The 13,773-nt window shown below is 39.5% G+C and overlaps 1 protein-coding gene across 1 annotated transcript in view; it reads right to left on the bottom strand.

Moving 5' to 3' along the window:
• nudcd1 (NudC domain containing 1) overlaps window positions 1-13,773 on the bottom strand; it is a 48,685-nt gene that overhangs the window by 6,579 nt on the left and 28,333 nt on the right. The window contains exons 6-8 of the mRNA XM_062990779.1: window positions 8,028-8,235; window positions 4,324-4,468; window positions 2,450-2,575 (exon numbers count right to left, since the gene is read on the bottom strand). Of these exons, the coding sequence (XP_062846849.1) occupies window positions 2,450-2,575; window positions 4,324-4,468; window positions 8,028-8,235 (479 nt within the window). The remainder of the gene's footprint in view (window positions 1-2,449; window positions 2,576-4,323; window positions 4,469-8,027; window positions 8,236-13,773) is intronic.

Genomic DNA, 13,773 nt, shown 5'->3' with positions numbered 1-13,773 from the left:
TTGTATTCAGTAATAACTTGTAAGTTGCTTTGTATAAAAGTGTCTGCTATATGTCATGAAAGCAAATGAATATTAAATCAGATGGGGTTTTGTTCACAGCACCAAGCTTTAAAGTGCTTCTGAAATGTTATAATACAAAATTGATTACGAATGTCTATCAGGTATCTATTTTCATTGATTATAGAGATGAACTTTGCAGGTAAACAGGTACTAAATATAGTCCATTTGTTCTGTACACTTTGTCACCCCCTTGTACCCCATTTATCAGTCAAAAGGCACACCTATTTTACCTTTACCTTTTTCTTATTTCCCCAGTAGTTTTACGTCTGAATACCACTGAAGTAATTCCTGAAGTCTGTTACCTTAGCAAAAATCACAGTCTCTGCTTGATCATCAACAAAATTGAAAGTAATAATTAGGCTATTCATCAAAGCTCCCTTAACAACATTGAAAATGAGGTTTAAATTTCAGTTCAATTATTAATGTATCCATCAATCACTGTCTCCAAATAAAACCCCCAAAAGACTTAATAAATGTTACATAACTTACTAGAGTGCTGTTCTCAACATTGTTAAAATACCAACGTAAAGATTAGACCTACGTGTAAAGTCCAGTGCCATCACATTAATCTACTTTGTAATACGTTTAGGTATTACACATTAATCAAGTTTCAGTATAACATGCATAAATATTTTAGTAGATTAGTAGATTTCAAATGGGTAACATTTGCCTTTATATGCGGTCATATGTCTCACTCAAAAGTGGCTTCTGTCTTACCACTCCTGATTTATGGAGTGCTGCCAATATGTCAGTCAAACATTGTTCTTCGGAACTCTGGGAGATTCTAGAGCTCTTTTAGAGTGACCGTTAGGTTTTTCCCTACCTCCCTGACTAAGGTTTTTCTTGACCTTATGCCCAACTCTAGGAAAGTTCCAAGTTGTGCCAGGCTTCTTCCATTTAAAAATGGGTAACATTTGATCAGAAATCAATTGACTCTTTTAGGCCAGTAAAGCTCAGTATCTGATGGGTACATTAATACAAAGATAATAATTTTTAATCCCAACATGAACCCAAGAAGTGATTTAGCAAATGATCAAAAACAGCCGAGAACCAATAACGTTCTTAAATGTTGAACCTAAATAAAAAGCAACTGTGTTAGACAAAAAATGCTTATAAATTAGTCTAAAAGTAACAAACACTAGGGTCAAATGCACAGTCACTGACAATTTTGTATCTCCAATGTACCTCACTTGCATGTCTTTCGACTGTGGGAGGAAACTGGAGCTCCCGCAGGAAACCAACACAGACACAGGGAGAACATGCAAACTCCACACAGAAAGGACCTGGTCCGCTCCACCTAGGGATTTTATCAGAATGAAGAATCTTATTCCCCATGTTGCCTTTATATGCGGTCATATGTCTCACTCAAAAGTGGCTTCTGTCTTACCACTCCTGATTTATGGAGTGCTGCCAATATGTCAGTCAAACATTGTTCTTCGGAACTCTGGGAGATTCTAGAGCTCTTTTAGAGTGACCGTTAGGTTTTTCCCTACCTCCCTGACTAAGGTTTTTCTTGACCTTATGCCCAACTCTAGGAAAGTTCCAAGTTGTGCCAGGCTTCTTCCATTTAAAAATTAAGACTACTGTTTTTCTGGGAACACTCAAAGTCCTAGATATAATTTTCTGTGCTTGCCCTGAGCTATCTCTTGCCACAATTTGATCATCACAGAGATCCACAGACAGGTTCTTGGAATTCATGGCTTGTTTATTTGTCCTGACAGTGCAGTGTATATAGTGGGTCTTTATATGCCCAGGTTTGTTCCTTTCCAAACTATGCTCGATTAATTCCTATTGCATCCGGTGGTCTTTGTGTTTTAGCCAAATCGCAAGAATTAAAACAAAGGGAGAAGTGTGAGTAAGTGTGTGTGGTTCAGTGGTAGCCTAGTGAGTAGCGCTTTGGGCTATAAACTAAAAGGTTGAGAGTTTGAATCCCAGCTCTGTCATGCAGCCACTGTTGGGCCCTTGAGCAAGGTCCTCTCGGCTCTAGGGGCGCTGTACAATGTCTGACCCTGAGCTCTGACCACAAGCTTCTCAGCTTCCAAACAAGCTGGGATATGCGGAAAAAGAATTTTGTTGTACTGTACATGTGTATATGAAAAATAAAAGGCATTCAGTTCTATATGTCTCCCCGTGATAGAATTGCGACCTGCCCAGGGGATTTCCTGTTTTTTACCTATTAAATCAGGGCCAAACCAGAACAAAACGGTGGTAAAACAGATAATGAACAAATAAATTAAAAAGGATACACCTGACCATGATTTGGAGTCACAGAGCAAATGGTCTGAATATTTTTTTTTTAATATGAGACATGAGATTTCAGTTTTTGATTTCTAATTCATGCTATTTTCCAAACTCTAGTTTTATTACTTCTGTGAAATTCATCACTTACCACATGAGTAGGCTTCAGAGTGTCACCATCAAACCGCATCAGTGTTGAACTATCATCTGGAAACCCATCACAGTCCTCCAGTTCCTGAGCATTACATGGTGGCAAATCTTTCTCTGGGTTGGCATTCTGAAAATAAAATGGTATACCTAAGCAAAAAAAGTTCAATTACATTCTAATAAAAAAAGTCCAGTAAGGCAAGCTGAACCCACTGCAATGCTGACCAGGAAAAATAAAATCAATTACTACTTTTCTGTCTTTCCGCTACTCTCATATTAAAGGTCGCCACAGCCGATAATTCTGGTTCACATACCTGATTTGGCACAGTTTGTATGCCGATACCCTTCCTTGCACTGATACCCTCCCTCATTAATGTTATCAGGGCTTGGAACGGGCACTGAGAGCACACTGACAAGCGCCAACAGCACCGCTGAAATGCAGGGTGTTTGAATAGTGGGCCTAGTGTGTTTTGCTGCTGCGCCACCCGAGCGCCCAGTATAGTTCTTTATTTTATTTATTTATTAGGATTTTAATGTCATGTTTTACACACTTTGGTTACATTTATGACAAGACATGTAGTTACTGGTTACACAAGATTTGTCAGTTCAAGTTTTAATGTCAAACACAGTCATGGACAATTTTGTATCTTCAATTCACCTCACTTGCATGTCTTTGGACTGTGGAAGGAAACCGAAGCACCTGGAGGAAACCCACACAGAAAAGTCCCAGACCGCTCCATCTGGGAATCAAACCAAGGACCTTCTTGCTGTGAGGCGACTGTACTACCCACCGAGCCACCGTGCTTCCCCTAGTATAGTCTTATTTTCAGAAAAATGTTTGGGTGGCAAGTGCCAGAATTGATTTCTAACTGTATTGTTCTCTAATGTAATTTTGTAGATGCACTACCATTAGTAGATTAATTTACAGTTAAAGTAAAAGTTTACATACACTTGTAATGGATATGTATGTCAAGGGAGCCACATGCATAAATCAATCCAGAGTTGCTTTAGCCATGTGTTTTGAGTAACTGTTTAACAGAAATAACTTTTTTAATTTCTTAGAATTTTCTGCCTGAGAGGAGCTGGTTGTGATTCAAAGTCTTTTTCAGCTTGTCCAGTTCTGTACTTCTCTACACCCAAATTACTGACTTCTTTGAAATGCTCCTTCAACTTAATTCTGACTTGTAGATAATAGAGATAATAGACCTACTTAATCACTGACAGTTACTTCCTTTTTAGTTGAGTGACTAAATATCTATCTTTGACAGTGTTGAGTTAACTACTTTACTCACCAGTTTAAAATCCTAATGGGAAGGTTATTATACTGATTTCAATTAAACGTACACACTACCTCTAACTCAGTGTAAAATATTAATTATCCTAGCTTACCCAAAATCTTCCAAAATTCGCTGTCTAGTTTTTGTTTCTATGGAGCCGCAATATTTATTCAAAAACTCTGAAACAATGATGTAGGTGTAACATTAGTGTTTTGAGTTGGGGGAAATAAGATCAGAAGCGTTTTAGATTTGTTTTATGTGACAGCAACACCCAGAGTTCAAACAGTTTAAGCATTTTTTAAACCTGCTTAATAGCGGGCCAACTTTAATGTTATTTCTAAAATACCTTGTGAGCTGTTTCAAAAATGGTAACAGGCTGCAAATGGCCCACGGACCATAGTTTGGACGTCCCTGTTTAAGGCAGTCCCCACACTTCTAAGGGACAGGAGATGGGATAGTTAGCCTTCCCACATAATTGTAAGAAAGGTGATATGTTAAAAGGTGTAATGATCTCTGTATATACACTGAGCTGGGTTTTATTCAAAAGCACGCTGGACTGGAGTGCTATTATTGTGAGAGTACAAAAGAGGACGAGACCTACCAGTTCTTCTGAAGTGAGATGAGCGAGTCTTTGATGAATCTGTGCAGCCTGATCCTCATCCACAACATACTGTCCTCTCCTATCACCCAGCACCAGCTCGGTCCAGAGCGGCCCCTCGCTGCGCTTCTGCAAAGTCACCTCCAGACTGAAAACACACACAAATACACACATTATTATTCATATTATTATTCATAAAGAAGGCAGCAAAATACATCTTGACATGCTCAAGAGTTCAACTCAATTTCTCTAAAGATTCGAAAGCAAAACTTAAATATAGCTCCTCACTTTAAATATAATAAAGAGCTTTTAAATTTTACCTTAAACATAATTTAAGACCATTTTTATCTGTGGCGAATTACAATTGTGCTCCAACTAAACTGAATCAAATAGCATACACTGACTGCATAGAAAAGAATAGAATACCTTAATTTGTCATATATACATATACACCTGTACAGTACAATGAAATGCTTTTTCTGCACATCCCAGCTTGTTTAGAACTGGGGTCAGAGCTCAGGGTCAGCCATTGTACAGTGTTCCTGGAGCCGAGAGGGTTAAGGGCCTTGTTCAAGGCCCTTAGAATTGGAAAGCTGAGATTAGAACCCACAATGTTTAAATTGATTAAGCTATAAGTTCTACCCACTAGACTACCACTGTCCCATTGCATAGCAGCAATGTTACCAACACATCTATTAACTTTATTCTAAATGTTATTACAGTTGCTGAATGATCAAATCATCACAGCACGCCAGCACTGTTATCAGTTATCTTATGTCCTACCTTTCTTAAATTATGCTATTTATTTAAAAAAAACTCAACAATGGATATCATATCCCATTTTTGCAGACTGTTTACAGTGCCTTACAGCTAGTGTGACAGATTTTCTTAGTGCTTTAGAACGAGGATCAGACCCTGCTTTAGCCTGTATGGTGATGGGCAGAGATAAAGAGATGGAGGTATGCACTGCAGAAAATGATAATTAAAGTTAGCAGGTGTAAAAAGTACATGTGCGTGAAAAGTGCAGTTGCAAGAAGTTGATAGTGGATGACTTTAAATATTGTGTTTGAAAGCAAAAAGTAATGGAGAATGTGGTGAAGAGGTGAAGGAGAAAGTGTAGGCAGGGTGGAGTGGGTGGTGTAGAGTGGCAAGAGTTATTAGTGATAGAAGAAGCTCTACTAAAGTGAAGACGATGAAGATGCTGTGATTCTCAGTGGAGAAAAAAGTAAAGAGGCATGATTGAGATGGTTTGCCGAAGAGGTGGTTTATGGATGCGGTGAGGTGACGGAGGAAGCTGTTTAGGACAGGGCAAGACAGAGATAAATAATCTGTGGGTACCTCTACCAGGAATGGCCAAAGCAATGGGCAAGCTAATGGGCAAGCTAAAACCTAGGACTTCATTTGGCCAAGTGTGAATTTAATCAATGTTTTCCCCCTACTGTATGTGCACTTCATGATTCCCATCCTATTTGTACATAGCAAGCTATTCATATGCAAATTACAACCACACCGCCTCACGTTAAGCCAACCTGCAGAGAATTACACACACACATGCACACACACTCTCCAGATTGGAAGAGGAGTATCAAGTATCCTCTAGTGGAGGTGAAGTGTCTCAAAAGCATGAACCTGACTGCATTTGGGGGAGGGAGGAACTGAAGAACAGCAGAGTTTGTACTGGACAGGATGTTAACAAGAGACGATCCATGCAAGATTGGACAGATCCAATACATAGAGGAATAAAATCATGAATGAATGCACCAAACAATGTATGCTTATGCCCTAAACAAAATACCTGCAACTTACTCAAACTAATATACACTATATAGCCAAACAGTTTTTAGCCACACACATTCCTACCAGTTGTATAAACTGAAACATATTAAATACAGTGGTACCTTGTAACTCGACGTCCCCTAGACTCGAAATCTTTGAAACTCGACGCCCTTCGTCAAGAAATTTGTACCCTTAAACTCAACGTTTCCCTTAAACTTGACTTGTGTGCGACTCATCAAAAATGCGAATATGAGACGAATATGCATTTGTGTGGAATGTATCTGTGTTTAGCTGGATTTTTCTCGTTTCACTTTTAAACTTGTGTTATAGCTCGGGGTGCTAAGAAATTAGAATCAGCTTTTCCGAGAGTCTAAAATGCTTATCATAAAAAAAAAAAAAAAAAAAAAGCTTAATGTCACTTAATGTATTAAAGAAGCGCTTCCCAACGGGGCGAACTCTGAGCTTTTTGATTAGAGACACTAACAAAATTTAATTGACTGCAGCGATTTCTAACTATTGATTCTTTCTGTGTGGCCCAGTAATAAATGACCGGTACCAGTCCACAGCCCGGTGGTTGGGGACCACTGTATTAAAGGAATGACACAGAAACACTAAACCTCTCTTAATTGCTAAACTTATTACTGCTCATAAGTTCTCTCCACTAATGAAATTCCTCGCTCGTTGTTATAGTACAATAAGTCACATCAGCTTTGTGCACTGCCACACTCCATAGGAAATAACAGCACAGCCAGCACAAAAGCAATTTTGCCGCTTCTCATGTGAATGCGCCTTTACTGAACGGATTACGATATTTCAAAATCAAGTCTACACGATTAAGAAGCATAAGAAAACAAAGAAGTAAAGTTAAAGTGCAGGTTGTATTGTATTTTTTATTGATTTTTAACTGTTTTTCAATTGTATTTTAGTGTTTTTATATTAAATTTGTGTTATTTGTAGTGTAAGTGTCAAAAACAACCCTGTTATTTTACATTAGCCTAAAACATATGCATTTCCACTGGACCATGGAATGCATTAACAGGTTTCCTATACATCCTTATGGGCAAAATATACCTTGAAACTCCTGAAGCTCCTTTTAAACTCGACGCCATTCCCAGAACCAACCAAGATACCACTGTACATTATATGCTTCCAACTCTAAAGCAACAGCCCTGATCTCAACCACACTTGAAATCCCATAGCACATTTAGGATGACTGGAAAGCCCGGGCTCTTTGTTCAGCCTGTAACCTTTTAGAATGCTAAATAATATTTCTCTGTCTAGTAGCCCATATATGATTTCTAAAAACCTCCTCTGGCGCCATTTGCATCTCAGGACTCCAAGCATCAGCAAACTAGGCTATAACAAGAACGGCAGGACCTAACAACCAAAACTCAGAAGTCCAGAGGGTTCCAGCAGAAGTAATGGAGAATGTTGTGGAGAGGTTAAGAAAAGAGTGTAAGCAGTGTGTAGTGAGTGGTGCAGAAAGGATAGAGTGATTTGTGATAGAAGGGGATCTACCACAGTAAACACGCTACAGATGCTGTGATTCTTGTTGGGAGTGACGAAGATGAACAAAATTAGAAACAAGTTTATTAGAGGGACCAGCGCAGGCTATTGGAAACAAAAGTGTGGAAGCAAGACTGAAATTATTTGAACATGTGCAGAAAAGGGATGAGAGTTATCTCAAGAGAGGGCTGGGATGAATGGGAAGCTCGGCCTCCTTGTTCAACTTCTAACCTTACACAATGCTAAATAATATTTCTCTGTCTAGAACCCCACAAATGATTTGGAAAAACCTTCTCTGGTGCCATAAGCATCTCAGGACCCCTAGGTTGGGCACCAAAACTAGGCTATAACAGGAACGACATGACCTACCAACCAGAATTCGGAAGTCCAGCAGATTGTCTAATCTCCTGTAGGGCTTCTCCTACCTTTTGTCATCTTTGATGGTCCAGGTGCTGGATTCAGGATCCACAGGAGCAAAAAGCTGACCCTTTAACAAAGGCTCATAGTCCTTCACCCCTACTGATACACTGTCTACTGACAGCTTGAAAAGGATGTCGTCTTTGATTGTGTGCTCTGGTAAACGGATACACACTGTGATGTCTTCCTCAGTCTGCTGCCAGAAATAGATGGGATCTGCAAAGAAAATGTCATATAAATTAGAACTGGCTTGCTACAACTTTATTTTGTTCCTACACTGATTGTAGTAACAGAGAAGCACATGAGTAAACAATGAGAGAAAAAGTACTCGTACAATTTAGCAATAGGATGCAGGGTAAAGAATTTCAGTAAGAACAGAGACTGACAAACATTCTATTATAAACAATCACCTTATTCATTAATATGGATTCAATTGTTTAAACAAGGAATATATTTCAGAATGGATCCAACTCACAACCCATTAATATTTATGCACATACTTCCTCTTCGTATTAATTGCTCTGAAGTGGCCTGGGCACGCCACAACCTCACATCTGTTTCATTCACAAACAAATTACAAATGCACGTTTAATGCCAAGTGACACTGTGGTAATTTAATAGTTCTTACCTCAACACAGTACCATAACAGTAACCGAATAAGCTCAACCTCCAGACTTCTATTGAGCTAATGTATCTTATTCAATGCATCCTAATGATATTTAGACCATTATTCTATAAATTATACATCAGATAAAATGATCTGAAATGGAACATAGTACTGAAAAAGCTTTTGTGCTCCTAGGCTTTCTTTCTTTTCAGAAAATATGGTTCACCTTTTTCATTTGTATGCTAAAACACCACAAGGACAGAGCAACACTAGAGAAAAAGAGAAAAAAAACTGAAATAATAATGAGTATCAGCCATTGAGGGTTGACTTTGATTTCTGGGAAAACCTTATTACTGAAATTGGAACAATTTTCACAGTCAGCCCCCAGACTGGAGCAGCTAAAGCTTTATTACATTTTACTCAGCTGATTATATTCAATATCTAATGTTTTTCCTCCAGAAGAGTTTACCAAATAAACTAATTACAAAATAACTTACACCTTGATTAACCATTTAGCCTGAAGAATGTGAATACAAACTCTCAAAGAACCATTCCAAAAGCTTGTAAAAAAAATCCATGGAAGGTCCCTTCCTGGTTCATAATATTACTGATCTTGATTGTTTGTTTATTAGGATTTTAACGTCATGTTTTACACTTTGGTTACATTCATGACAGGAATAGTAGTCACTCATTACACAAGATTCATCAGTTCTCAAGGTTATATTGAACACAGTCATGGACAATTTAGTATCTTCAATTCACCTCACTTGCATGTCTTTGGACTGTGGGAGTAAACCCACGTAGACACGGGGAGAACATGCAAACTCCACACAGAAAGGACCCGGACCGCCCCACCTGGGGTTCGAACCCAGGACCTTCTTGCTGTGAGGCGACAGTGCTACCCACTTAGCCACCGTGCCGCCCTTACTGATCTTGAAACCAACTGCTAGTCCTTAAGATCTTATGTTGGGTTACAGCATGATGAAACCATTGGGAACTCAATAACAATGCTTAATATGCTTCAGCTGTGATGTGTTATATAAACACCACCCAGAGATTTAAGAGTCCTAGGTGTGTTACAACCATGGTGAAAACTAAGGAGCTGTCACAAAAGTTGAAAGCAGAAATAATTTCATTGCATCAAAAAGCTATGGGTACAAAGATTTTTAAGACCACTGGGGGGTACTGTCTGGAAGTTCCAAACAGTGCAGCAGCAAACCTGCCTGCTCATACAAGAAAGTCAGGAATTTCATCCCGAGGCCTCAAAAATCTCATCAGGTCCTGGACAAAGAGGACAAAACCCCTGTATACATATATACACCGATCAACCATAACATCAAAGCCACCTCCTTGTTTCTACACTCACTGTCCATTTTATCAGCTCCACTTACCACAGAGGAGCACTTTGTAGTTCTACAATTACTGACTATAGTCCATCTGTTTCTCTACATACTTTTTAGCCCCCTTTCATGCTGTTCTTCAATGGTCAGGACCCTTCAGGACCACTACAGAGCAGGTCTTATTTGGGTGGTGGATCATTCTCAGCACTGCAGTGACAATGACATGGTGGTGGTGTGTTAGTGTGTGTTGTGCTGGTATGAGTGGATCAGACACAGCAGCGCTGCTGGAGTTTTTAAATACCGTGTCCACTCACTGTCCACTCTATTAGACACACCTACCTAGTTAGTTCACCTTGTAGATGTAAAGTCAAAGATGATAGCTTATCTATTGCTGCTGTTTGAGTTGGTCATATTCTAGACCTTCATTAGTGGTCACAGGACGCTGCCCACAGGGAGCTGTTGGCTGGATAAATATTTGGTTGGTGGACTATTCTCAGTCCCGCAATGACAGTGAGGTGTTTAAAAACTCCATCAGCACTGCTGTGTCTAATCCACTCATACCAGAGCAACACACACTAACACACCACCACCATGTCAGTGTCACTGCAGTGCTGAGAATGATCCACCAACTAAATAAGACCTGCTCTGTAGTGGTCCTGTGGGGTCCTGACCATTGAAGAACAGCATGAATAGGGGGTAACAGAGCATGCAGAGAAATAGATGGACTACAGTCAGTAATTGTAGGACTACAAAGTGCTTCTATATGGTAAGTGAAGCTGATTAAATGGACAGTGAATGTAGAAACAAGGATTCATATATACAGTGGGGTCAAAAAGTATTTAGTCAGCCACTGATTGTGCAGGTTCTCCTACTTAGAAAGATGAGAGAGGTCTGTAATTTTCATCATAGGTACACTTCAACTATCAGAGACAAAATGAGAAAAAAAAAATCCAGGAAATCACATTGTAGGATTTTTAAAGAATTTATTTGTAAATTATGGTGGAAAATAAGTATTTGGTCAATAACAAAAGTTCAACTCAATACTTTGTAACATGACCTTTGTTGGCAATGACAGAGGTCAAACGTTTCCTGTAAGTCTTCACCAGGTTTGCACACACTGTAGCTGGTATTTTGGCCCATTCCTCCATGCAGATCTCCTCTAGAGCAGTGATGTTTTGGGGCTGCCGCTAGGCAACACGGACTCCACAAACTTTCTATGGGGTTGAGGTCTGGAGACTGGCTAGGCCACTCCAGGAACTTGAAATGCTTTTTACGGAGCCACTCCTTCGTTGCCCGAGCGGTGTGTTTGGGATCATTGTCATGCTGGAAGACCCAGCCACGTTCCATCTTCAATGCTCTCACTGATGGAAGGAGGTTTTGGCTTAAAATCTCATGATACATGGCCCCGTTCATTCTTCCCTTAACACGGATCAGTCGTCCTGTCCCCTTTGCAGAAAAACAGCCCCAAAGCATGATGTTTCCACCCCCATGCTTCACAGTAGGTATGGTGTTCCTGGGTTCTTCTTCTTCCTCCAAACACGACGAGTTGAGTTTTTACCAAAAAGTTCCATTTTGGTTTCATCTGACCACATGACATTCTCCCAATCCTCTTCTGGATCATCCATATGCTCTCTGGCAAACTTCAGATGGGTCTGGACATGTACTGGCTTAAGCAGGGGGACACGCCTGGCACTGCAGGATTTGAGTCCCTCTCTGCGTAGTGTGTTACTGATGGTAGCCTTTGTTACTTTGGTCCCAGCTCTCTGCAGGTCATTCATCAGGTCCCTCCGTGTAGTTCTGGGATTTTTGCTCACCGTTCTCATGATCATTTTGCGTGGGGCCCCAGTTCGAGGGAGATTATCAATGGTCTTGTATGTCTTCCATTTTCTTACAATTGCTCCCACAGTTGATTTATTCACACCAACCTGCTTGCCTATTGTAGATTCACTCTTCCCAGCCTGGTGCAGGTCTACAGTTTTCTTCCTGGTGTCCTTCGACAGCTCTTTGGTCTTGGCCATGGTTGAGTTTGGAGTCTGACTGTGGACAGGTGTCTTTTATACAGATAACGAGGTCAAACAGGTGCCATTAATACAGGTAACGAGTGGAGGACAGAAGAGCTTCTTAAAGAAGAAGTTACAGGTCTGTGAGAGCCAGAAATCTTGCTTGTTTGTTATTGACCAAATACTTATTTTCCATCATAATTTACAAATAAATTCTTTAAAAATCCTACAATGTGATTTCCTGGATTTTTTTTTCTCATTTTGTCTCTCATAGTTGAAGTGTACATATGATGAAAATTACAGACCTCTCTCATCTTTCTAAGTAGGAGAACTTGCACAATCAGTGGCTGATTAAATACTTTTTGGCCCCACTGTATCATTATAGTGCTTGTGTGTTTTAGTAGTAGTGATAGATTTCACTACTTCTGCAAACTGGGACAGTGCTCACAGAAACAGCTGGGGCTTTATTACATCCAAGTCCGAAGCATCAGAGTGCCTCTGTATCCAAGTTTATATTCACTTTCATCCATTCATTTTTTCTGTCTTCTTTTACTCTCTCTCTCTCTCTGTCTGTCCCCATATTTGTCTTTTTCCATTTTTGTAAGTAAGTGTCTTCCCTCCTGTGTGCGTATCAGAGCAAGCAGCCTTTGAAAAAAGAATTGACCCCTCTTACACAGGGTGCCTAATGCATCTCTGCAGCATCCTGAATTCTCAAACCTTTTCAGAAAGCACCCACACACCTAAATAATATATCCGTGCAGAGAATCTGAATGATCCATTAGTTCCACTACATCAAAAAAGATGCTCATGTGTTCAACAATGAAGACTCTTTTCTACATGCCTGCTCTCAGATGGGTAGCTATTCAGAAACAGACTGATCAATGAAGGCTGCCCACATGAAATGAATGGATATACAACTACATGAAATGAATGGATAATAACTTGTTTTTTACATGATTATAGCATCTTAATACAGCTAAAAAACAGCCTAGCTTTAAAAGTGTATGTAGAAGCGTTGCTAGTCTTGACTTTTTATGACAGAAGTAAAAATAAAAGTTCCTTAAAAAGGAACCTACTTTGTGCTTGTTCATGCCACATGACTCTTGTGGTGTCTTATTGGCACTTTACTTCTGTGTTTGAGTCAAAATCAATATTACTGACTGTTCAATCAAGTTTACTTAAAAAAAGGACAAAGCTCACAAAACTCAGGTACATTTTTCCCCCGCCTAAATGAGCCACACCAAGAAAGTTCTATTAAAGTCTATTAAAAGTAACACCGATCTAAATACAATATTTTAATAGTTATGGGTATATTTATGTATTAATAAAACACACCTCCTTTCCAATTCCCTCCTGTTAGAATTGCCATTAGCACCACCCATGCTGACTGAAAAGGGCTAAGACTATCACGTGCCTCTCTGACACGTGTGTAGTCACCAGTGGCATCTTTTTATCTGCCTGCAATGGAGACTCAAAGAGCTGCGTCTCCTGATATTTTGATGAGATAATAAATGTCTTAAAATAAGGGCATAATGCATAATGCCAATAATATCTGGCTGTACTAAGAAAAATAATTACATAAAAAATGAAAATAAGCAAATAACTGACCCAAAACGTTAAACACACCATTTCAGTGAATTAAGTCTTAATGTACTGACAATGTGCTTTACCCATTTGGGTGTTGGATCATTCTCAGCACTGCAGTGACACTGACATGGTGGTGGTGTGTTAGTGTGTGTTGTGCTGGTATGAGTGGATAAGACACAGCAATTCTTATGGAGTTTTTAAACACCTCGCTGTCACTACT

Source organism: Trichomycterus rosablanca, chromosome 2, assembly GCF_030014385.1.
Source record: "Trichomycterus rosablanca isolate fTriRos1 chromosome 2, fTriRos1.hap1, whole genome shotgun sequence".
Lineage (NCBI taxonomy): Eukaryota > Metazoa > Chordata > Actinopteri > Siluriformes > Trichomycteridae > Trichomycterus > Trichomycterus rosablanca.
The sequence above is the reverse complement of the archived record's forward strand: the minus strand, read 5'-3'. Positions and strand labels throughout refer to the sequence as shown.